Here is a 25,690-nt window from a genome sequence, read left to right as displayed (position 1 = left end):
TTCTAAATCTACATACCTCTGGTCTGATTTGGAGAAGTCTCTGATATTTTCGTCATCAAATCTTAGGTCGTTCCGTCCAAGGGTACGGATATTCTAATTCTACATAGTACATAATTATGTAATTATACATAGGTATACATATGTACATGTACCTAATTCCTATACATACTAGTATATAGTGTGCTTTGGATTTCATTCATCTTTTCGAGTGTGGTATCGGATGTTAGCGTGTGGTCAGATTTTAGACAAATTTCCGATCACACTTTCATTGACATTTACATACAAACTTATTTAATTTAGTAGTGGACTGATGAGATCCCCCACAGGTAGGTATTATTTTGACTGAGTTAAAACTGTATTGGTTTGTCAAAGAGTCCAAGGCCGGGACCACAGTATTGGATTAAGTTAACCAATCAAATTGCTCAGCCTAGCCGAGGTATGGCATTTTATCATTGATATTTTCTGAGAATCTGACCACAGTATGATAGCCTACTGTTGAGGTAAAGGGACTCTTTGGCTTATTCAGTATACTGCCTAGGAGGTATAGTGGTCAAGACGCTCGCCTGGTAAACAGGAGGGCGTAGGTTCAATCCTAACCAAGGTATGGAAATTTATCCTCAATATCATTTGCGAATTTGACCACAGTATGGTAGTCTACCTAAAGGGACTCTTTAGGCTATTCAGTATACTGCCTAGGTGATGTATCAAGAGTCGCGTCTGGTAAGCAGGGGCCGTCAGATCCCCAGTGACAGAGCTACATGAAAGATCTGCATATCTCCATCAGATTTTAATAAAAAAAAAGAACTTAGTTTAATTCCTCCCTGTATAAGTCTGAAAACAATAAGGGCGAAAGAAAAAAAGTGCAATGACTCTTGAGAATGTGTTTTTGTACGAGAACAAAAAATTGATACTTCCAAACCTTTTTCGTCCTTTGTGCTCAAACATGGTCAATGAACCAAGAACCAAAAGTCGACGCATTTCTCTTCCCATACCTTTCTGACGGTGAAAGCGTGAGAGAGAGAAATGGGTTAAAGGCAGAACACAAAAGAAACAATTGGCCACAAATAGAATTGTTTGGTGTAAACAAAAAACAAACAAACAAACGTCCTTTTGTCACTTCTTGTGTTCCTGAAGAGATCCTTCCGGGATTTTTGTTTTGGCATCTACTGGCCACAAGATAATCGGTGTAGTAAATACCCAGAAATTCGATGGGTTTTTAGTCTCGTGTGGTCTGTGTCGTAGCAGGCCCATCCCGTAGTATGTCCCTCATCAGATGTGAGATAAGAGACACAATACTTCCCATTTAGGTGCTGGGTCAGCACGAGAATATCAGAAGATTCGTATAAGCTTAACCCATCTTTTGGGGCTGTTTGCCCCTACACCTAAGCCTCAGAATGGGCTTTTTGTGTATGGAGTTAACCTGATTCCTAACTGAGCTCGAAGATCCGGGGGACCTTCAGTAGCTTTTTTGTTAGGTGTTTCCATGGATGTCTTGCGGAGGGTATGTCCAATCGAAATAAGAGTGTAAGTTTTCGTTGATTCTGGGAAGTCAATCGACATCAACTGGAACTAGGTAATGCCGATGGACAACGATTATTTTAACGATTTTTGGCGATTATGTTCGCGGGTTTCGCGATTATGTTCGCGGATTTCGCGATTATGTTCGCGGATTTCGCGATTATGCTACCGCGCTCCTTAATCTCGTTATTTACGGTTATTTGACTTGTACATTAGCCCAAAACCAAGTTATACTAGAAATCAAAACATCTCATATCCAAAGACTAGGTAAATGACCAGCCAGTAACCCTTGAGTAAACGAACCGACAATGCACCTAAAATGGGTAGTTATACCCCCATTTCACATACTCCAAGGAAGCAATTTCAACTCATTGTCGCTCATTGAACAAGGTAAATACCTAATACAATCATGTGCATTTATATCCCAAGTACCTTTTGGCAATAGACAGAACCTTAATGAGTTCATCAAAGTCAGGAAACATGTTAATATACAGGGTGGGGTCAGAATGTTCCTTGAAAGGGGGACCTAGGAAGGACCTAAGAGGACCTGCCACGGTGTTGTACCGGTCAAGACGATCGCCTGGACAACAGGAGAGCGTGGGTCAATCTTAGCCGATGTTTGCAATTTTATCCTTGACACGATGAAGATGAAACATTGTTTGAGAATTTGACCAAAATATTGAAGTAGAAAAATGGTAGCATTTTCTACTTTAGTAGCCTACTACTGGGGTAAAGGTACTCTTTAGTCCTATTCAAGCAGTATGTTACCTTGGTTGTGTAGTGGTCAAGACGCTCGCCTGGACAACAGGAGAGCGGAGATGGAAATTGTGGAGAAACGAGAACCTGCGTTTTCTATGTAAGATTTTATTTGTGTTGAGTGTTGTTGTGAGCGCCACAAGTTCATCAAATTCAGGAAACATGTTCATATACAGGGTGGGGTCAGAATGTTCCTTGAAAGGGGGACCTACGAAGGACCTAAAAGGACCTGCCACGGTGTTGTACTGGTCAAGACGATCGCCTGGACAACAGGAGAGCGTGGGTCAATCTTAGCCGATGTTTGCAATTTCATCCTTGTTGGCACGATGAAGATGAAACATTGTTTGAGAATTTGACCAAAATATTGAACTTGAAAAATGGTAGCATTGATCTGCATATCTCCATCAGATTTTAATTAAAAAAAGAACTTAGTTTAATTCCTCCCTGTATAAGTCTGAAAACAATAAGGGCGAAAGAAAAAAAGTGCAATGACTCTTGAGAATGTGTTTTTGTACGAGAACAAAAAATTGATACTTCCAAACCTTTTTCATCCTTTGTGCTCGAACATGGTCAATGAACCAAGAACCAAAAGTCGACGCATTTCTCTTCCCATACCTTTCCGATTGTGAAAGCGTGAGAGAGAGAAATTGGTTAAAGGAAGAACACAAAAGAAACAATTGGCCACAAATAGAATTGTTTGGTGTAAACAAAAAACAAACAAACAAACGTCCTTTTGTCACTTCTTGTGTTCCTGAAGAGATCCTTCCGGGATTTTTGTTTTGGCATCTACTGGCCACAAGATAATCGGTGTAGTAAATACCCAGAAATTCGATGGGTTTTTAGACTCGTGTGGTCTGTGTTGTAGCATGCCCATCCCGTAGTATGTCCCTCATCAGATGTGAGATAAGAGACACAATATTTCTCATTTAAGTGCTGGGTCAACACGAGAACACTAGAAAGTAACCCTTTGAATTTGAAATATTTGCAATCGAAATTCGAGTGCAAAGCTTTCGTCAATTCTGGGAAGTCGATTGACATGGCCTGGGCGTAGTGTAGAGTGCATACTCCATACGCTGCTTAATGTTGACTTTCAATATTAAGCAGCGTATGTAGTAAAATAAATTTGTATTGGTCCAGAAAGCCCTTTTTGACTCAAAAACGTCCAGAAACTGACTAGTTAGTTAAACTTTATTGGCGTCTTGTTAGTCCAAACTTTATGTCACAGTCCAAGTAACATAAAGTTTGTATAAAGGTAGGTAACACACGATTCTACATAAACCCGAATTTTAGCGTGTGGTAGAAAATCTAACAAGTCTGGCAGGGGGACTTTAAACAGGGTGTATACCAGCCTGAATTTCCCTTGCTAAAGAAATAGCAAAAGTTGAGTGCGAAGGGCGTCCACGCGAAGGCCGTCAGCCGCCAAGACCTGCCAAGACCTAGGCCTAGCGATACCATGCCGTGGGAGAGGGGCAGGGGGGATACCTACCGCGCGAGAGAGAGAAGACAGTGGAATTTGGTCAATTTGGGAACTAAGCTCGAAGCAAGACGGGGAGGGAAGAAAGTAGAGCGCTTCCTATACGATACCTAAATCTCTGCGAAATATCAAAAGTTTCTGTTTCTTTGTATTTAAATATATTTTCCCAATTTCATGGTGAATACATATTGTTGTGTCAAATCGTGCGTTCTCCTTTTAGTAGTTTCTTCTTCTGAAGAGATAGTCCCCAGCGTCCCATTTGTTCCCGTCGGACGGCCCGGCTCGTGTAGCAAGGGAAACCTCTTACAAACAAGTTGTACCATTATACTAACAGTTTAATGGAGTACCTCTTTATAGAATATAGATATAATTTTCTTTACAATTTATATAGAAAATACAGATTAAAAGTAAAAGTGGGCCCTTTACAAACAAAGAAAGTCTTTTTGAACGTACCCTGAAAAACTGCTCCATACTGGATAGTTTGCACAAAGAGCGATCTCTTGGTGCAAAACTTGGCCGGATGCACTACCAGCTCTATGCATTTGCAAAAGCAATCACCCTAGTTAGGGCTGATTGAGAGGCTGACGAAAAACACCGACCCCGTCTGTACACGGGAAAAGGCGAAGAAGAAGAGTATTTTCTACCTAACAGTAACACCTTACAGTCCTAAATAATACCCTACTACCTAGGTATCTATTCATAAGAAAAATATCATCCCGGAATTAGAAAGTAGTGAAATGTTTCCAGTTAACTGTAACCCTTTATTGTATTGTTTTCATTGTGAGCCAGTGTGTTTTCACTACTGGCACTTTCTTTCCCAAATTTCTCCTTCATAGAAATGTAAATTTCTAGGCAACCCGTTCTTTTTTTTACCCTCACCAATTTCTCACGGAAATAAAAAACAAACATAATTATAAATGTAGTCTCAAACTAGACTATTAATTGACTTTACGGTTTCAAAATTTTGGAATTTATTTACAGTTAACATTTCGAACAATCGAGTGAAAGCTTTTGCAGATGGAAATCCATGATTGTTTTTTACTTTTTTTATGACAATACTGTGTTATTCTTGTCTAAACACTGTATTCCTTTCAGGGAATTCTCAATACCAAGTAGTCCTGGAAGTTGTTTCATGTTTTTGTTTTTTCATATTTCGTCTATTGTTTGCTTTGTGTTGATATCTTTGTTTTTGTTTGGCAAGTATAAATATTGTAGGAAAACATTGTCAAATATTTTGACTTCATTTGTCATATAGGGATTGACAAGTCTATTGTGAATATTGTCCCTTGGAGTGCTCAGCTGAGCTGTGACCATTTTGTGGCCCGTTACTTTTGGTCTTTTGTCCAAAGTGAAATTAAATACGTGGAAACTGGAACATAAAATCTTGTAAGTAGAAAATGAATTAATATAGGTACCTACCTTATATTTTGGCAAAATCTGCCGAATTTCGGCTTGATCTTGGATTGTTACAACCAAAACTTGGAAAAAAACAAAGTTCAGTATGTTGTATGAAAATGTATAGGTAGGTGTACACACTCAAATGGCAAAAATTAGAAGAAGAAAAAAAAAATAATAATAAAATAAAAACATGCAATACTCCTAGGTTACAGGACCCTATCAAAAGACGGATGACGCTTTTTCTAGAATCCCCAGAAACCTATTCGGTTACCATTTCACCCTCCATCTTTTCTCCCACAGGGAACTATTTACCATTTCACCCTCCATCTTTTCTCCCACAGGGAACTATTTACCATTTCACCCTCCATCTTTTCTCCCACAGGGAACTATTTACCATTTCACCCTCCATCTTTTCTCCCACAGGGAACTATTTACCATTTCACCCTCCATCTTTTCTCCCACAGGGAACTATTTACCATTTCACCCTCCATCTTTTCTCCCACAGGGAACTATTTACCATTTCACCCTCCATCTTTTCTCCCACAGGGAACTATTTACCATTTCACCCTCCATCTTTTCTCCCACAGGGAACTATTTACCATTTCACCCTCCATCTTTTCTCCCACAGGGAACTATTTACCATTTCACCCTCCATCTTTTCTCCCACAGGGAACTATTTACCATCTCTCCTCGATCTTTTCTCCCACAGGGAACTATTTACCATTTCACCCTCCATCTTTTCTTTCACAGGGAATTACGGCTACAACCCAGTTGATTCCAGTGACGAGGAACCTCTTTCTGAAACAGAAGAGAAGAAGGCCAAACTCGAATTAGCTGAGGGTGGCAGATCGACCCCGACCACTCCCACAACCAGAAGACCAACCGCCCCTAGCGGAGTAAAACAAAACTCTCCGATCGGGGTAAAACCGGCCACTCCGAGTGGGGTAAAATCGACCGCCGCGGGTAATGTGGACCGCCCGTTGGAGGGAAGGAGGGAGAGGAGAGTGGCACCGCCGACGGCGAAAGAGTCTCCAGTCACACCCAGGGAGGAGCGAAAGGAGAACGTGCGAAAGGAGGAGGTAAAGGGCTTTTTACATGTTTCATTATAATTTCAGATTGGTGCAACGCTTGGCGGCATTTCGGCCGCTTTTTGGCGGTTTTAGGTGTAATTCAATAATATCTCGAGAACGGTATGAGCTAAGCACTTGAAATTTGATATGTAGTCCACAAATACTCCAGTCACACCCAGGGAGGAGCGAAAGGAGAACGTGCGAAAGGAGGAGGTAAAGGGCTTTTTACATGTTTCATTATAATTTCAGATCGGTGCAACGCTTGGCGGCATTTCGGCCGCTTTTTGGTGGTTTAGGTGTAATTCAATAATATCTCGAGAACGGTATGAGCTAAGCACTTGAAATTTGGTATGTAGTCCACAAATGTGACAGGGATGCAAGACAACACTTTTGGTTAGGATAGGTGCTGCAGTTGGTAGCATTTTGGCCGCTTTTTGGCGGTTTTCAGCTAAACTGACTAAACGGTTAGATATATTGTAAAGATTACACAAGAAGAACACCCAAATAAGCATCATTCAATAGGATAAGGAAAGTCGTGTGATTTTCTCACCAGATTTTTTTTTTTTGTATTCCTTATATTATAGAAAGAAAAGTTATGTAATCGTTTTTTTTTTAAGGTGGAGGAGAAGAAGAAAACGCCCGGCTGGAAGTTAAAGAAGCGGAAATGTTATGTGGAGAGAGACGAGGACTTTCAACCTGCCTCCAAGGATTTCAAGGTGGACCTCAGTCTGGAACGACAGGCCAGAAAAAGGGTGAGTTTGACTGGACTAATTTGTTACTGTACTAATTGAACAAACGAAGTGAATTCTACTTTTTTTTGCGATAACGCTCTGACGTTTTTGTCCGATTATGGTTAAATTTTGCTTGCCATGGAACAAGGTCCCGAGTTCGAAGCCCATCATATAATTGAATCGCAAATGCGCTAGGCCCGCGGGTTCGATTCCCGGCCCGGGCGTATTTATATCCTGAACGAATAATGTTCGTTTTCTCGGAAAGGCTGGCTTTCTCCTATCCTGGTCTTCTTCTTCTTCGTTTTCAGACAATAAGACCTCAAGCGCTAGGCGCGGGTTCGATTCCGCCCGGGGTGGATTTTATCCTGAACAGATATATGTTCGTTCTCGGAACGGCTGGCTATTCCTTCTCTCTTCAATTTCGGGGACGATAAGACGTTCACGCAGTTACAGTTTCCTCCATCAAAACCTCTTTAACACCAAACCTCTAAAAAAAAAAAAAAAAAAATCCAACCTTATCTTCTTATCTCGTTCACAGAAAGAGAAGAAAATCTTCGACCCGTCCGCTCTGGATAGCAAGGGGACTCGTAGAGGCCGTAATGGTCTGAAAGGCTCTGGACAAGATGTTAAAGACAGCAGCACCACTTCTACGGTTGGCGGTAAAAAGATGATTTCCCCGGTGAAAAAATTCTCATCAGGTCAGTAATTGATACTATTACTACGATTAACCTGCCTCGATTTATGGAATTTTATCTTCAATTTTTTTTTTTTTTTTTTAGAATTTGACCACAATAATAGAAGTACCTAGCCTATTGCTGGGTGAAAGGGAATCTCAAGTCCCTATTCGAGCAGTATAAATTAATAAGCAAGGTTTTTTTTCTTTCTTTTTTTTTTTCTTCTTCACTGTGAGCCTTTAGCTGTTGCGATTTTTCACCCAATTCTACTTAAAAAAAAAAAAAAAAAAAAAAAAAAAAAAAAAAAAAAAAAGAAGAAGTACCTAGCCTATTGCTGGGTGAAAGGGAATCTTAAGTCCCTATTCGAGCAGTATAAATTAATAAGCAATGTTTTTTTTTTTTTTCTTCTTCACTGTGAGCCTTTAGCTGTTGCGATTTTTCACCTAATTCTACTTGTACTTGTACTTTCAGGGGCAAGCGCCAAAGTGAGTCCGCCCGTGGTTCAGGTGCCTCCAGGGGGCAGAACGAATATCACGCCCCTGGTCCCCAGTACCGTGTGCTATCTGTGTCAGACCTACGGGAAACGAATCAAGGGCGTCCCGGAAAAGCTGATCTGCTGTGTCAAATGCTCCGTCAGTAAAGGTGATTTTTTTTTTGTAGAGGTTTGTCCCGTTCCGAAATCGAAGAAACCAACTGTTAGTGGAGAAAAATGATATGAAATGAGGAAAATATTAGCTGGACGCATCTTTTAGGGCTTTTTGGCCCTACACCTAGCCCTTGATGGGGTTTTTGTCCCGGCATTAAAGGTGGGTTTTTTTTTTTTTTTTTTTTTTTTTTTTTTTGTAGAGGTTTGTCCCGTTCCGACGAAATCGAAGAAACCAACTGTTAGTGGAGAAAAATGATATGAAATGAGGAAAATATTAGCTGGACCCATCTTTTAGGGCTTTTGGCCCTACACCTAAGCCTTGATTGTATCGAGTGTAAATCAGGCTTCCACATCCCGTGTCATTGGAGCCTAATACCACCCCCGTGTAAAACCCTGGTCCTCACCCCAACAACGTTCAAATAGCGCTATCTATGTTGTTATATGTGATTGTACATTTTATTCCAGCCTGGTGTGTCTATCCTGGAGTGTATCGAGTGTAAATCAGGCTTCCACATCCCGTGTCATTGGAGCCTAATACCACCCCCGTGTAAAACCCTGGTCCTCACCCCAACAACGTTCAAATAGCGCTATCTATGTTGTTATATGTGATTGTACATTTTATTCCAGCCTGGTGTGTCTATCCTGGAGTGTATCGAGTGTAAATCAGGCTTCCACATCCCGTGTCATTGGAGCCTAATACCACCCCCGTGTAAAACCCTGGTCCTCACCCCAACAACGTTCAAATAGCGCTATCTATGTTGTTATATGTGATTGTACATTTTATTCCAGCCTGGTGTGTCTATCCTGGAGTGTATCGAGTGTAAATCAGGCTTCCACATCCCGTGTCATTGGAGCCTAATACCACCCCCGTGTAAAACCCTGGTCCTCACCCCAACAACGTTCAAATAGCGCTATCTATGTTGTTATATGTGATTGTACATTTTATTCCAGCCTGGTGTGTCTATCCTGGAGTGTATCGAGTGTAAATCAGGCTTCCACATCCCGTGTCATTGGAGCCTAATACCACCCCCGTGTAAAACCCTGGTCCTCACCCCAACAACGTTCAAATAGCGCTATCTATGTTGTTATATGTGATTGTACATTTTATTCCAGCCTGGTGTGTCTATCCTGGAGTGTATCGAGTGTAAATCAGGCTTCCACATCCCGTGTCATTGGAGCCTAATACCACCCCCGTGTAAAACCCTGGTCCTCACCCCAACAACGTTCAAATAGCGCTATCTATGTTGTTATATGTGATTGTACATTTTATTCCAGCCTGGTGTGTCTATCCTGGAGTGTATCGAGTGTAAATCAGGCTTCCACATCCCGTGTCATTGGAGCCTAATACCACCCCCGTGTAAAACCCTGGTCCTCACCCCAACAACGTTCAAATAGCGCTATCTATGTTGTTATATGTGATTGTACATTTTATTCCAGCCTGGTGTGTCTATCCTGGAGTGTATCGAGTGTAAATCAGGCTTCCACATCCCGTGTCATTGGAGCCTAATACCACCCCCGTGTAAAACCCTGGTCCTCACCCCAACAACGTTCAAATAGCGCTATCTATGTTGTTATATGTGATTGTACATTTTATTCCAGCCTGGTGTGTCTATCCTGGAGTGTATCGAGTGTAAATCAGGCTTCCACATCCCGTGTCATTGGAGCCTAATACCACCCCCGTGTAAAACCCTGGTCCTCACCCCAACAACGTTCAAATAGCGCTATCTATGTTGTTATATGTGATTGTACATTTTATTCCAGCCTGGTGTGTCTATCCTGGAGTGTATCGAGTGTAAATCAGGCTTCCACATCCCGTGTCATTGGAGCCTAATACCACCCCCGTGTAAAACCCTGGTCCTCACCCCAACAACGTTCAAATAGCGCTATCTATGTTGTTATATGTGATTGTACATTTTATTCCAGCCTGGTGTGTCTATCCTGGAGTGTATCGAGTGTAAATCAGGCTTCCACATCCCGTGTCATTGGAGCCTAATACCACCCCCGTGTAAAACCCTGGTCCTCACCCCAACAACGTCCAAATAGCGCTATCTATGTTGTTATATGTGATTGTACATTTTATTCCAGCCTGGTGTCTCTATTCTGGAGTGTATCGAGTGTAAATCAGGCTTCCACATCCCGTGTCATTGGAGCCTAATACCACCCCCGTGTAAAACCCTGGTCCTCACCCCAACAACGTTCAAATGTGTGCGCTGTGTCCCGCCTCTACAACAAGGTAAGACATAGGTATAGGTAGGTACTCGTATTATTATCAGGGTGTCTATTAGACTGGAAAGCCGGGAAAAGTTAAGGAATTTGATTTTTTTCGTTTTGGATACCCTTATTATTTTGTGAAGTCTGGCTGGAGACATTAATCAGGGGGTAGACCAGCCAGAAAACCATAAAACCAAAAAACTGGTTTTTGGGGGATTTTTTTCACATTTTCTCACCCACCACCACTTTCGTGTTCCTGGTAAAAAGACCTTTAATTTGATATACAGGTCAGGTAAGACATAGGTATAGGTACTCGTATTATTATCAGGGTGTCTATTAGACTGGAAAGCCGGGAAAAGTTAAGGAATTTGATTTTTTCGTTTTGGATACCCTTATTATTTTGTGAAGTCTGGCTGGGGACATTAATCAGGGGGTAGACCAGCCAGAAAACTATGAAACCAAAAAACTGGTTTTTGGGGGATTTTTTTCACATTTTCTCACTGGACAAAATTTGCACCACCACTTTCGTGTTCCTGGTAAAAAGACCTTTAATTTGATATATAGGTTGACCAGGTTTGGATAAGTCCTTCTAGAGGAACAGACAGACCCACAGACAGACAGACGACACCGAGGCGAATACAATAGCGCGTCCCTTATACCTTTTTTTATTACTATCGTAATAATAAAGGAAGGACGGGCTAAAAATGTATGTTCTGAGAGTTTTGTTGATCAAAAATAAATGGAAACTTGATAAATTAAATTAATTAATACTCATCAAATGGTACTCATTATTTCCAGCTTCCCAAATAGTTGAGAAGCCCCCAGAGAAACCCCCGGCGCCTGAAGTGAAGCCCAAACCCTCAGCAGTAGCACCTGCACCTGCAGCCCCATCAGTAGGGGCAGGGGGCGATAGTGCCCCTCCTAAGGTGATGGTGATCTCACGCCGAGTGGCCTGCGCATACCCGGGGTTGTCAAACTGGAGGACCCCTACGCCGATATACCGATAGATGAGAGCATACCTGATTGTCGGTCTTGGACAGCCCTGGAAGTGTACAACTACATGCGACTCTATCTGCAGCCCCATGTGTGCAGACCTCTGCTAGATGGGGTAAGTTATTTATTTACACTCTAAGCAACAGGGCCATGTGTGAAAAGATAGGGTAAGTAATTGAACTAGAAATATACCATATGGTCACAGGTTTCATTACCATTTGATGAAGACTATTTGGATGATACAGACCATTTTTTATGAAAAGATGAGGAAGAAAGATAATATGTTTACCTATTTATTTTCAAAAACATGCCCACTTGTACTTTTTTCCTCGGTGATGCAGTGGTTAACACGTTGGACTTTGAATCTAGAGGTTGGTGGTTCGAGTCCATGTCGTGAAATTTAGCGTAGCTTATTAACCGGGGAAGGATATTTGTGACAAGCATTATGCTTTACATTACACAACTAAATTTCCTCTTTTTCAACACTAAAAAATTGCATTTATTAATTCTATTTTATCAACAAATTTCTTGACCCCGCCGGGAATCGAACCTGGGTCTCCCGCGTGCAAGGCGAGTGCAGTGACCACTACGCCATGGGAGCTGACTTTACCACAAGGAATTCACGATTTGATTCTATTCTATTCACAGGAGATAGACGGCAGTGCCCTGCTTCTGCTCAAGAGGTCGGACTGCATTCAAATTCTCGGCCTGCCTCTGGGATTCGGCCTCAAGCTGTGGTCCCACGTCAAACGTCTTCAAACCAAACGAAGTGAAATTGAGATCTACTGGGAGTAAAATCTGAAAGAATTCCCGATGGAGATGGGGACGAAAAATTCCTCCCTGAACGACGAATGAAACTTTCCCGCAGAAGTGTTGAAAATTTCCCGCAGAAGTGTTGAAAATTTCCCGCAGAAGTTTTGAAAATTTCCGTGTGGAAGAGGGAATAAATTCTGTGAGAATTTTTTTTTTCGCTTCAATAGGGATTTTCTAGTGCAGAAGTGTTGAAACTTTCCCGCAGAAGTGTTGAAAATTTCCCGCAGAAGTGTTGAAAATTTCCCGCAGAAGTTTTGAAAATTTCCGTCTGGAAGAGGGAATAAATTCTGTGAGGCTTTTTTCTCTCTTCAATAGGGATTTTCTAGTAAACTTTCCCTCTGAAATTAAAGATGTTCCCTTTGAAAGGCGTTGAATTCCAACTAGGGACAGTTTTTCTCTCCTGGAAAAGGAAATTTCGTGTGGATTTTTGGCCTAGAACGAAAAAAGATCAGTATAAGAACACTTTTTACTGTCCCTATATTGCCTTTGAATGCCCTTGTGATCCTCTGGGTCCCCTTTTGACGCAATAAATAATAATGCCTTTGAAACTTCATTGTGGAAAAATGGAGGTGATCTTACGTACCACTTATGTACCAATTTTATTTCCCTGCCACCATTTGGATTTAAAACCAATAATCCAACGGAAAAAATATCCAGGGAAGGATTTTTCCCACGGGGGGAAAAAGCCCCATGTATTTTAAGAAATTTATCCAAGTGCAATATTTGAATTTGATTTTAGTCAGAATGAAAAAGATGAGTAAAACTCGTATGGGTACTAGTGGGTAGCACTAAGACCGCGTTTTACGAAGTCCGAATTGGTTTCAATTCTCTTTTACCCATTACCATTGTAAAAAAAAAAATCGTACAATAGGAAAAAGCCAGCCTTTCCGAGAACGAACCTTATCTGTTTGGGATAAAGTTCGCCCCGCGCGGAAATCGAACCCGCGACCTAGCGCTTACAAGGCAGACGCCCTACCCTCCATGCTAACTAGGCTGGGAGACGACTTTCTTCACTTTTCGTTTGTACTACATTTTATTTGTACAATATTTTTGCCATTCGTGTATTATGATCTCAGAACTTTCTATTTGTAAATAAAATTTTGTGAATACTTTTCTCTTGATGTATTTTCTGTTGCTCATATCAATTTCGAGTTTTTATTTTCCCCTGGGGCCACACGATAAGTTAAACCTAAAGGATTGAACAATCTAGCTTAACCTAATCCTATGTTTGATTAATAGAGGATTAACATTACTGTATACTGTAAGGACAGAGGTTCGAGTCTCAGTAGATAAGGAAATGAAGTTTAGTAGACATTATGAGTTGGACTTTTGTAAAAGCTTCCAAATTAACCAAAAGGCTTTAAAGTTCAATTTCATATCTTCTCATTCGCTAATGATATTAATGGTAATTTAAAAGGTATTTTTTTCGTAACCTAATATTACATGCGGCAAAAAAAAAGATATATTAAATTGAACCTATAAGGCAGTTTCTGTACTTTATGTATTTATGTGCACATACTATTATTTTTTTTTACTATCGTCATTTATTATTATTGTTACATGCGTGACAACCAAGTCGGTAACCTAGTCTCGTGATCTAATATACAGGGTGTGTCACAAATTGATAGAGAGAGCTGTAGGTACCTAACTGCTTAGGTCTTACCATCTCAAAAAACGAAGAGGGAAGGAAAACAGGATAGGATAAAGTCAGCCTTGTTACATGCGTGACAACCAAGTCGGTAACCTAGTCTCGTGATCTAATATACAGGGTGTGTCACAAATTGATAGAGAGAGCTGTAGGCACCTAACTGCTTAGGTCTTATCATCTCAAAAAACGAAGAGGGAAGGAAAACAGGATAGGAGAAAGTCAGCTATTCCGAGAACGAACCTTATCTGTTTAGGATAAATTTCGCCTCGGCCGGAAATCGAACCCGCGGACTAGCGCTTACAAGAATCGACTCGCTACGCTCCAACCTAACTAGACTGGCTCCAGAGATGTCAAAATAAAACCATGTTGCCAGCCTAGTTAGCGTGGTTGGTCGCTCGTCTGCCTTGTAAGCGCTAGGCCGCGGGTTCGATTCCCGCCAGGGGCGGATTTCATCCGGAATGGATAATGTTCGTTCTCGGAACGGCTGACTTTCTCCTATTCTGTCTTCCTTCTCTCTTCGATTTCGGGACGATAAGATCTTAGCAGTTACAGTCAAACCTCTTAAAAAAAAAAAAAAAAAAACTAGAAAACGCTATGTTATTTTTAAACACCCTGTTGAAAGAGGACAAAGCACTGTTTCATTTCAAACAAGGGACTGTCTAATTTTTTAACAATACATTTACAAATATTAGTATTCAATCAGAGTGACATAGAATAAACAAGCAGCCCCGGGCGGGAATCGAACCCGCGGCCTAGCGCTTACAAGGCAGAGGCACTACCAACTAAGCTAACTAGGCTGGCGGTTTTCTTTTAAGTAGCAGTTTCCAAGAGAGAAACCGTTCCCTTTCCGACAGTTTACCAAAATGAAATAACTAAACAACCGAGGCAGGTGTAGTAGTTATTATTATGTTAGGGCGGTCTCTTCTTGATCCCTTACCTATGGGTGTCCAACGGGGAGGTAACGAAGCAAAAAAGTTTTCTTACCTGCCATTGTGCCGATAGGATCTTGCGGTATGGTGCAACTCGTCAGGACATTGCCATGCTCCATTCCAGAGGATTGAGAGGACACCAAAATGGTAGAATTAGAACTGGTCGACTGAATGACACTGCTCATCACTTGCTCGTGACCTCCTGAAACGACAAAATTGAGAAGCAATTAAATAAAAGAAAATGAATTATAACTTAATTTTGATTTTTTTAAGAATTTTGATAGAGGGGATTGCAACTACCAAGGTCTTATGAAATCGAAGAGAGAAGGACATGCTGGACGGATGGGAGAAAGCCGATCCGAAAACGAACATTGTCCGTTGAGGATAAAATCAACCCCGGGCGGGAATCGAACCCGGGACCTAGCGCTTGCAAGGCAGTCGCTCTACCCTAGCTAACTAGGGGCTGGCTGAAATAATTTTCAAAGCAGACAAGAATTTATTATACGAACTGGGTAAACATATGTACATATCTGTAGAGAAGGACATGCTGGACGGATGGGAGAAAGCCGATCCGAAAACGAACATTGTCCGTTGAGGATAAAATCAACCCCGGGCGGGAATCAAACCCGGGACCTAGCGCTTGCAAGGCAGTCGCTCTACCCTAGCTAACTAGGGCTGGCTGAAATAATTTTCAAAGCAGACAAGAATTTATTATACGAACTGGGTAAACATATGTACATATCTGAGTAAACATGATATTTTCAATAACATGATATTTTAAAAAGTAGGTACCTATATAAGGCTAGATTTTTACAGATTTTCTTCATATTCTAACAGGAAAGTTTTGTCGGTATAGCTGAAAACTGCCAAAAAAAAAAAAAAACGGTCAAAAACCGCCACAAAGCGGTCAAAATACCGCCAACAGCAGCACTTATCTCAACCAAACGTTTCGAGTTGCATCCTTGTCACATTTGTGAACAGCATACCAAATTTCAAGTCTCTAGCTCATATCGTTCCCGATATATTGTTAAATTACACCGAAATCCGCCAAAAAGCGGTAAAATGCCGCCAACCGTTGCACCGATCTTAACCAAGTTTCGTGTCGCATCCTTGTCACATTTGACATCTACATACTAAATTTCAAGTCTCTAGCTCTTACCGTTCTCGAGATATTTTTTTTTTTTGTCGCATCCTTGTCACATTTTACATCTACATACCAAATTTCAAGTCTCTTACCGTTCTCGAGATATTTTGTTTACAGACAGACACGGACCAATGGCTGAAACTTTGGATTTAGGCTCTAGGGACCTCAAAACGTGTTTTGGCACTAAAAACTGACCATCGAAAATTTGACCCGATTACATTACTTTCCTTCCTATAGGATAAGGAAAGTAATAAAAAAACTATTGAAAACAAGCGAGGTTTCTTTCTCAATATTTGTAAATACTGTAATGTAAAGTCACATTTTCATTTTTATTCACAATCCAATCTACTAGTATTAGCATTAAAATAATATGTACAAGGAAGAAAAACAGGAAAGCCATTTGTATTGACGTCAGAGGCTAAAGCAACGTATTTTCCCACACTTCACAATGGTTTCTACTCGGTTTCCACTCTTTTGTCTCATTTTGGGTAAAAAAATCACTTTTATTTATGAGGTGCTTTTTATTTAGTAAAAAAGATCTTTTCATTGTGTTCAGTTAATTTATTAGATCATCACAAATGTCTTTCAAAAAATGACTCGGTTTCAAACTTTTAGAATAATAATAACAATAATATTTTAACAATAACTGGATTTAATTTATACTGCTAGAATAGGTCTGAAGAGTCCTTTTTTCCAGCAGTAGGCTACTGCTATTATTCTGGTCAAACTATTCAAGGGGGGCAGGGGGAGAAAGGGACCCGCAATTCGCTTTTATTTTACTAACCGTGGTGTTTTTTGTGTTTTTTTTTGTGTTTTTTTTTTTGTGTTCACAGGAATTGTTGCTGTCTCAGCAGGTGAGTACCCACATTGATTTTTGCTTTCCTTATGATATAGGACGTTGAGAATTATGACGAAAAAAAAGAGGATATTTATTTATTTACTTACTTTTAAAAATAAAGTTCGCCCAGGGCGGGAATCTACAATCGAACCCTCGACCTAATGTTTGCAAGATTGCAAGACAAGACAAGACACGAGCACTACGCTAAAATTAGGCAGGCTATCTAGCTAAATCCACTTTCTTTGTTTTTAGCCCGTCCTTCCTTTATTATTACGATAGTAATAACAAAAGGTATAGTGGACGGGCTATTGTATTTGCTTCGGTGTCTGTCTGTCAGTCTGTCTGTCCCCATAGAAGGACTTATCCAAACCTGGTCGACCTATATATCAAATTAAAGGTCTTTTTACCAGGAACACGAAAGTGGTGGTGCAAATTTTGAGAGAACCATAACGCCAAAAAACAAAACAAAATCATTATTATCATTATTATTATTATCTCCAGATCCGTACACCGACTGGCTAAACGCCGTCACGGAGAAGGTTCGAAACCTGGGCCCCGTTCCCGAAAACACCATCTGTACCGACCCCGCCCTCTGCTCCAAAAATAACGATCTACACGCAGACCGAGTCTGCGGTCTGCTAGCCTCGCCAGGGATTCTAGCTCAATGCCAATTCTGCTACCAGTTCTGCTTCCTAACTAACACTATGCAGGACGCCAGCAAGATACTGATAGGGAAGAATATCAATTTGACCAGGAATATTGGGCCGAATAGCTATAAGCTCCATGCGACCTTGCCGAATGGATTTCAGATTTGGAACCCTTGAGCCAACCTTAGAAGTCAGTATTGACTTAATTTAATTTAATTTAATTGAAAGATCTACATTTACAATTTTGCAAAACACATTATTATATCTGATGTGTATTTATAAAATAAATAAATAATGAATTGAAATTGAACTGAACTGAATTGAATTGAATACAAGAAACGGGCAGACCCTTTTTGAACTATCTCTAATGTCACACAGGACCCTAGTGGACCCTTGAACTGCACCTAATACTTGTAGATTTTATCTGAATTCCACCAATGCAAATTGTAGACTTTAGCTAATTTCCCACCAATGCAAATTGTAGATTTTAGCTAAATTCCCAGCAATGCAAATTGTAGATTTTAGCTAAATTCCCAGCAGACATACTATGCTCCGACATACTATGATGTTCTTACCTGTACTCGTCAGTATGGCCTGCATCACAGGCTGCTCCATAGTATGACCAGACATACTATGCTCCGACATACTATGATGTTCTTACCTGTACTTGTCAGTATGGCCTGCATCACAGGCTGCTCCATAGCATGACCAGACATACTATGATGTTCTTACCTGTACTCGTCGTCAGTATGGCCTGCATCACAGGCTGCTCCATAGCATGACCAGACATACTATGATGTTCTTACCTGTACTCGTCAGTATGGCCTGCATCACAGGCTGCTCCAAAAAAAAGTAAACATTATTCTAGGACAATAGGAAGGTCATAAATAGTTTACCTACAGTTTGTACAATTCTGCCCTGCCCTGAAAAAAAGGGGCAGGATCTATATGTTGGCATGAATTCGAGATGAAAGTTTCCAAATCTGGTAATCCCGATTTTAACTTTTAGACATCTTTAATATCTCTTTCATTTGATTTTTATCTTACAATAATGCGATAATCGACTTGAAAGAAAGATCTTGCGAAATATTTAGAAATATAAAGTATCGCTTGCGAAATATTTAGCAATATACAGTATCGCTGTATTTTTGTACTCAAAATAAAATTGCATGTTCCGATAATGTAGTACCCAATGTACTTCTTATGTTTGGATTGCGTATAGGGTATACGCAAATACACATGCGTTTAGGTGGGATGAAACGATATGGTAAAAGCGACATATAATCTGGCATTTTTTTTCTTTCATACCGTGTGATCGGTCTTTGTTATCAGTGACCAGACATATGATGTTCTTACCTGTACTACTCGTCAGTATGGCCTGCATCACAGGCTGCTCTATAGCATGACCCATACCTCGGCTGGGATTGAACCCACGCCCTCCTGTTTACCAGGCGAGCGCCTTGACCACTACACCACCGAGGCACCGAGATTAGGGCACACTGTGAGGATTCGATGACCCTCTCTCATAGCCCTTCCGAATGACCAGACATATGATGTTCTTACCTGTACTACTCGTCAGTATGGCCTGCATCACAGGCTGCTCTATAGCATGACCAGACATACTATGCTCCGACATACTATGATGGGTAGTATGTCCGTTCGGTTCGCCGCTGGTCAGAATCGTGCCATCGTACCGTCTCGAACCCAGGACTAGTTGATTGGAGGACTCCTGCGAGTCCAGAATGGTTTCCCCCTCGTGAGATCCGTACAGGGTTTCCACCCCGCGGCGTGTAGAACATTGACAAAGTGAATGAACTTGGCGCATTTTTTCCTTCACACGAGTGTTTTTTGGGGGGATTTCAATGTTTTTTTTACACTAGTAATTTTATGTATGTTTATGTAACATGACTGCATAGTGAAAACTTAAAGGAGTAAATAGAAGGAGAAAAAATAAAAGTAGAGAGAGAAAAAAAAAGTAAACATTATTCTAGGACAATAGGAAGGTCATAAATAGTTTACCTACAGTTTGTACAATTCTGCCCTGCCCTGAAAAAAGGGGCAGGATCTATATGTTGGCATGAATTCGAGATGAAAGTTTCTAAATCTAGTAATCCCGATTTTATCTTTTAGACATCTTAAATATCTCTTTCATTTGATTTTTATCTTACAATAATGCGATAATCGACTTGAAAGAAAGATCTTTCGAAATATTTAGAAATATAAAGTATCACTTGCGAAATATTTAGCAATATAAAGTATTGCTGTATTTTTGTACTCAAAATAAAATTGCATATTCCGGTAATGTAGTACCCAATGTACTTCTTATGTTTGGATTGCGTATAGGGTATACGCAAATACACATGCGTTTAGGTAGGATGAAACGATATGGTAAAAGCGACATATAATCTGGCATTTTTTTTCCTTCCATACCGTGTGATCGGTCTTTGTTATCACGACTAAGTATTGAAACGTTCTCAAAGGTAGAACACGGTGGAGAGGCTTTGTTCACATTCGACCCATTTTTAGAACGACTTGAGATTTAATGATGGCCAATTATTGACCATACACTTATGGCGTCAAATTCCATGCTACCATCTTTTCTTTTTTAGATTTGCCATACTTAAGGTCATAAATTGTCAGATTGTATGTCGCTCTGCCATATCGTGTGATACTACCTGTTGACTAGTGGTATAATATGGCGGTTAGGGCTAGTAACCTTACCCGTATTTATGGACGAAAATTCTCGCTCTCAAGTCAGACTGAAGTTTGCCCAATGTCTGGAATTCAAGCTTCAGTGTAACTTGAGAGCCGGTATTTTGTTCACAACTATGAGTGTCCGAGTTAACAGTCCCTGAATCCCTATTAGACCGTGTGAGAAACCTGACGCTTTTCCCGCCACACACGTTGAGACGGTCTGAGCGTAAGTGGCTGGCATCGCGCCTTTTGCGGAACTTAAAAAGGAAGGGGAAGGAGAGAGAGAGAGAGAGGTCTAAATTTCCCCTCTACAAGGTCCTCCCCGCTCTTCCTCCTCATTCTCATCCTCTTCTTCCTCTCCCTCGTCCAAATTATCCCACTCCTCTTCTAGCGCTTCTGCATAGCTGATGACACAGTTGTTGGCCAAAATGTCGGGCAGAATGAGTCGGCCGTCACTTTGCTGCTCGAGAATGTACTGCTGAGTGCCGTTCAGAATCAGGACGGTCTGACCGCACTCGTTCGTGCCTGAAATACAATTAGACGGTCAGGTAAGTTGTTGTTTTAGCTACTTCAGCTGCTGATGACACAGTTGTTGGCCAAAATGTCGGGCAGAATGAGTCGGCCGTCACTTTGCTGCTCGAGAATGTACTGCTGAGTGCCGTTCAGAATCAGGACAGTCTGACCGCACTCGTTCGTGCCTGAAAAACAATTAGACGGTCAGTGCCTGGAAGAGACTGACAAGAAACCCTATTTAAATAGGAAAAGGCTAGGAAGAAGAAGAAGAATAAGGGCGGACAAAAATGACTCACCTAGTACAGCTTCGTTATGCTCAATCGTCGCTTCACCCGTGAGTCCGCTCCCATCGCCCATCATCCCGTCAGTACCGGCTATCATTCCCTGGGCCTCCATCCCTTCACCCGGCACCAAGCTCTCCGCCCCGGCCATAATCGCTTGCCCCTGCATTCCTCCATCACGCGGCGCCAAGCCTTCGCTCCCGCCAAGAGAAACCTGTCCCTGGGCCTCCTGGGCGTGCATCGCTTCACGCGGCGCCAAGCTCTCTCCCGAGTGTCCCTGCATCCCGCGCTGGCCCGGCACCAGGCTCTCTCCTGCGCCAAGACTCGAGTCTCCGGCGAGACGGGCGTTGTTCGTGTCGATGATCGTCACCCCGCCCGGCAAGACTAGGGTTCCGTAGCCGCTGTTCTGAACGAGCGGCACCTCGATGTACTGCTGCGACTGGTTGACGTACTCGTACACCTGGAATTGAAAATGAACACAGCATAAGTATAAGTAGTGATTTATTTAGATTTAGACTGTCAGCTTAGAACAAATTGTTCCATTATACTAACAGCTTAAAAAGAACCTCTCGTTAAATTTAACGTCAAATCTTCGAAAAAGCATATATGCTCAATTTCTTGAGCCTTAAGATACCATTTATCTTAAAGCTTCCCCATCCGTGACACAATCTTTGCTTTTACGGTATACCATTTATATGATTTTTTTCAAGAATAGAATATACCTTGTTTATCCTGCTGGGATAGGACTGAAAAGTCCCTTTTCCCCCGCAGTCTAACCAAGGTCTCATATATTTGACAAATTATGGGGAGTAATTATTATATTGAGTGTAAAACTCCATACCTCGGCTGGGATCGAACCCACGCCCTCCTGTTTACCAGGCGAGCGTCTTGACCTCTTCACTACCAAGGCAGATAAAGGAAAAGGCAAAGAAAAAAATTTGGACCGATTGCAATACTTTCATTACTAGTATAGCTCCGCTATACTCTAGTAATAGAAAGCTTCTGAACGAGCGGCACCTCGATGTACTGCTGCGACTGGTTGACGTACTCGTACACCTGGAATTGAAAATGAACACAGCATAAGTATAGATAGTGATTTATTTAGACTGTCAGCTTAGAACAAATTGTTCCATTATACTAACAGTTTAAAAAGAACCTCTCGTCAAATTTAACGTCAAATCTTCGAAAAAGCTTATGGTACCTGTGATCAATATGATTTCTTAATTTCTTGAGCCTTAAGATACCATTTATCTTAAAGCTTCCCCATCCGTGGCACAAGCTTTGCTTTTACGGTATACCATTTATATGATTTTTTCATGTTCTGTTGTTATGTTGTAATAATAATAAATGGGAACTTGATTAAATTAAAACATTATTTATTGTACCTGAGATCAATGTGATTTTTTAATTTCTTTAGCCTTAAGATACCTTGTGGATAATAAATGGGAACTTGATTAAATTAAAACATTATTTATTGTACCTGAGATCAATGTGATTTTTCAATTTCTTTAGCCTTAAGATACCTTGTGGACCAAATTCAGAGTCAAGTCTCTCATTAGGACCAAATTCAGAGTCATTAGGTCAGTCGATCGCAGGTCAGTGAAAATTCAAGTCGATCTTCCTCTGAAAAGGTTGGACATCCCAGGGCTAAAGGAATTGAGAAATCACAGAAACTATAACTCACCTCTTTTCCACCAGCCGGCTCTTCCTTCACTACGACCGGTCCGCCAAGGTCCGTCTCCGCTTCGGATTCACTCTTATGGTTCGCCCTCAGATGCGGTTAGGTTAAACACAAAAAGGAACTTTCTTTTTCATTGTCGTGGCTTCTGAGTAATTACTGACTTGAGAAATCACAGAAACTATAACTCACCTCTTTTCCACCAGCCGGCTCTTCCTTCACTACGACCGGTCCGCCAAGGTCCGTCTCCGCATCCGATTCACTCTTAAGGTTCGCCCTCAGATGCGGTTAGGTTAAACACAAAAAGGAACTGTCTTTTTTATTGTCGTGGCTTCTGAATAATTACTGAAACTCACCTCTTGTCCACTAGACGGCTCTTCCTTCACGACGACCGATCCGCCAAGGTCCGTCTCCGCATCCGCTTCACTCTTATGGTTCGCCCTCAGATGCGCCTTCAAATTGACGCTCCGATCGAACTGCTTCCCGCAGTACTTGCATCCGTGCGTCTTCTTCTCTGCGCCGTGCTCCGTGTGTTTCATGTGCACCGTGAGTTGGTCGTGCGTCTTGAAGATGATGTTGCACGTGCTGCAGACGAACCTGAGGGGGAAATGGTCGCAAGTAGTAAAATATTTTTGCACGTACTGAGGACGAAATGGTCGCAAGTAGTAATATTATTATTTCAATTAAATTCCCGGATTTTATCCTGAACGGATCGTTCTCGGAACGGCTGGCTTTGTCCTATCCTGTCTTTCTTCTCTCTTGGATTTCGGAACGATAAGACTTCCGTTATAAAGTTACCTCTACGTCTATCAAACCATAGAAAAAAGTAGATCGAAATTTATTTTGAACTCTTCAAAGTATAGTCTTATTATTTTTTTTTATTTATTATTTTTTTTAACCTTTTCTTTTATTTCAAAGTTTATACATGGGTTTTGCCCGTTGATTTGTTAATCAATCAATCAATCAATCAATCAATCAATCAATCAATCATACATACCGGACTCGGAGTAAATGATACAGGGTGTAAAATACATACCCGATGAGTTTGTTATGCACATTCTTGCAGTGTTTATACAGGAGGTTCTCAGTGAGCGCAATATAATTACAGAACTTGCACTCTGGGAACTTCATTGTTTCATTCTGTATACCATGGACTCGAAGTAAATGATACAGGTAGAGATTTCGCTTGGATAGTTTCAAACCGCAGTACTCGCAAATCCTGTCAAAAAATCAATCAATTTGGTTAGCACAGTGTCTATTTTGTCTTGTAAACCCCCAAGGCCGCTGGTTCGATTCCTATCTGGGGAGAACTTTATCATTAACACATGAGGTTCGTTCTCGGAATGTCACTCTCTCGTTATTTTTTATAGGGCTCGCATAGGACTGAAGTGCTAAAGTCCCTTTACGCAAGCAGTAGGCTACTACCAATATTGTGGTCAAATTCTCAAAGAACTTGCACTCTGGGAACTTCATTGTTTCATTCTGTATACCATGGACTCGAAGTAAATGATACAGGTAGAGATTTCGCTTGGATAGCTTCAAACCGCAGTACTCGCAAATCCTGTCAAAAAATCAATCAATTTGGTTAGCACAGTGTCTATTTTCTTGTCTTGTAAACCCCCTAGGCCGCTGGTTCGATTCCCATCTGGGGAGAATTTTATCATTAACACATGAGGTTCGTTCTCGGAATGTCACTCTCTCGTTATTTTTTATAGGGCTCGTATAGGACTGAAGTGCTAAAGTCCCTTTACGCAAGCAGTTGGCTACTACCAATATTGTGGTCAAATTCTCAAATTATATTGAGTGTAAAACTCCATACCTCGGCTGGGATTGAACCCACGCCCTCCTGTTTACCAGGCGAGCGTCTTGACCACTTCACTACCAAGGCAGATAAAGGAAAAGGCAAAGAAAAAAAATTTGGACCGATTGCAATACTTTCATTACTAGTATAGCTCCGCTATACTGTAGTAATAGAAAGTAATATGATTAGCTGTTTACCTGACGTCAAATTTCTCAGAGTGTACATCCTCCATGTGTTTGCGCCAGGTATAGTAATCCGGCAGGGGTTCGGCCAGGGACGAGGCGCAGAATTTACACTCGAATGGGTGCGCCGTGGTTTGCTCACTGGCGCCCCGCGGTGGCGCCCCTGATGATGGGCCTGTTGATAGAGAACAATATGAGACATATTGTGTTAACTGAGAAAAGGTCGAAAATTCAATTTTTAATTGCCGTTCTAATGAAAAAGTTCAAAGAGTTGTGACGTCAGATTTCACGTCAAAATGCGCAGAAACTTTGAAACGTCACCCAAGTAAGCGCAACTGTGATCTATTAACGGCCGTAGACTAATAATATGTTTGGCCCCGGGTTTCCCTAACCCGGTTCTAACGGCAGATAATTGAGTCCTATTGTTAGACATTAAGTTGTTAATTGATTGTAACATATTAGAGAGAGAGAGAGAGAGAGAGAGAGAGAGGGAGAGAGGGAGAGAGAGCGAGAAAGGCATTTTGTAAAGTGAGAGAAAGATTGAATGAAACAGAGGAGAGCGAAGGGGGACTATAATAAAGGGAACCAATCCGCCAAGGTCCGTCTCCGCATCCGCTTCACTCTTATGGTTCGCCCTCAGATGCGCCTTCAAATTGACGCTCCGATCGAACTGCTTCCCGCAGTACTTGCATCCGTGCGTCTTCTTCTCTGCGCCGTGCTCCGTGTGTTTCATGTGCACCGTGAGTTGGTCGTGCGTCTTGAAGATGATGTTGCACGTGCTGCAGACGAACCTGAGGGGGAAATGGTCGCAAGTAGTAAAATATTTTTGCACGTACTGAGGACGAAATGGTCGCAAGTAGTAATATTATTATTTCAATTAAATTCCCGGATTTTATCCTGAACGGATCGTTCTCGGAACGGCTGGCTTTGTCCTATCCTGTCTTTCTTCTCTCTTGGATTTCGGAACGATAAGACCTCCTTATAAAGTTACCTCTACGTCTATCAAACAATAGAAAAAAGTAGATCGAAATTTATTTTGAACTCTTCAAAGT

The 25,690-nt window shown here is 41.3% G+C and overlaps 5 protein-coding genes and 1 long non-coding RNA gene across 6 annotated transcripts in view; 3 read left to right on the top strand and 3 right to left on the bottom strand.

Moving 5' to 3' along the window:
• The first annotated feature begins 5,376 nt into the window (after window positions 1-5,376).
• Window positions 5,377-10,310, top strand: LOC103519230. Its single transcript, XM_026830799.1, has 15 exons — window positions 5,377-6,225; window positions 6,834-6,968; window positions 7,486-7,645; window positions 8,093-8,263; window positions 8,611-8,663; window positions 8,733-8,825; window positions 8,895-8,987; window positions 9,057-9,149; window positions 9,219-9,311; window positions 9,381-9,473; window positions 9,543-9,635; window positions 9,705-9,797; window positions 9,867-9,959; window positions 10,029-10,121; window positions 10,191-10,310. Exons 1-15 carry the CDS (start codon window positions 5,377-5,379, stop codon window positions 10,308-10,310), a joined length of 2,325 nt encoding a protein of 774 aa, XP_026686600.1.
• A 24-nt stretch (window positions 10,311-10,334) lies between these two features.
• LOC113471559 lies at window positions 10,335-11,340 on the top strand. The gene is made up of 2 exons (XR_003394204.1): window positions 10,335-10,500; window positions 11,277-11,340. It is a non-coding gene; the product is annotated as an uncharacterized LOC113471559 (long non-coding RNA).
• A 3,195-nt stretch (window positions 11,341-14,535) lies between these two features.
• LOC103519229 lies at window positions 14,536-19,314 on the bottom strand. Its single transcript, XM_008484312.1, has 3 exons — window positions 19,053-19,314; window positions 14,917-15,063; window positions 14,536-14,591 (listed from the first exon to the last, which is right to left on the bottom strand). The coding sequence occupies exons 1-3, from the start codon at window positions 19,312-19,314 to the stop codon at window positions 14,536-14,538; spliced, it is 465 nt and encodes a 154-aa protein (XP_008482534.1).
• Window positions 16,392-17,795, top strand: LOC103519226. Its single transcript, XM_008484309.3, has 3 exons — window positions 16,392-16,493; window positions 16,839-16,859; window positions 17,345-17,795. Exons 1-3 carry the CDS (start codon window positions 16,454-16,456, stop codon window positions 17,665-17,667), a joined length of 384 nt encoding a protein of 127 aa, XP_008482531.1. The 5' UTR covers window positions 16,392-16,453; the 3' UTR covers window positions 17,668-17,795.
• Window positions 19,315-19,398: 84 nt separating the features above from the next.
• Window positions 19,399-25,690, bottom strand: part of LOC113471557 (sodium/potassium/calcium exchanger 1-like) — a 12,284-nt gene continuing 5,992 nt past the window's right edge. The window contains exon 4 of the mRNA XM_026830800.1: window positions 19,399-20,369. The gene's annotated coding sequence lies outside the window, so the exon portion shown is untranslated. The remainder of the gene's footprint in view (window positions 20,370-25,690) is intronic.
• The window catches only part of LOC103519228 (zinc finger protein 335-like), a 13,443-nt gene continuing 8,483 nt past the window's right edge, over window positions 20,731-25,690 (bottom strand). Inside the window, exons 2-6 of the mRNA XM_026830798.1 lie at window positions 24,654-24,813; window positions 23,692-23,874; window positions 23,012-23,252; window positions 20,993-21,437; window positions 20,731-20,881 (exon numbers count right to left, since the gene is read on the bottom strand). Coding sequence (XP_026686599.1) covers window positions 20,754-20,881; window positions 20,993-21,437; window positions 23,012-23,252; window positions 23,692-23,874; window positions 24,654-24,813 — 1,157 coding nt within the window. The 3' untranslated portion in view covers window positions 20,731-20,753. The remainder of the gene's footprint in view (window positions 20,882-20,992; window positions 21,438-23,011; window positions 23,253-23,691; window positions 23,875-24,653; window positions 24,814-25,690) is intronic.

Source organism: Diaphorina citri, unplaced genomic scaffold (assembly GCF_000475195.1).
Source record: "Diaphorina citri unplaced genomic scaffold, Diaci psyllid genome assembly version 1.1 scaffold2615, whole genome shotgun sequence".
In the NCBI taxonomy this organism is placed as follows: Eukaryota; Metazoa; Arthropoda; class Insecta; order Hemiptera; family Psyllidae; genus Diaphorina; species Diaphorina citri.
The sequence above is the reverse complement of the archived record's forward strand: the minus strand, read 5'-3'. Positions and strand labels throughout refer to the sequence as shown.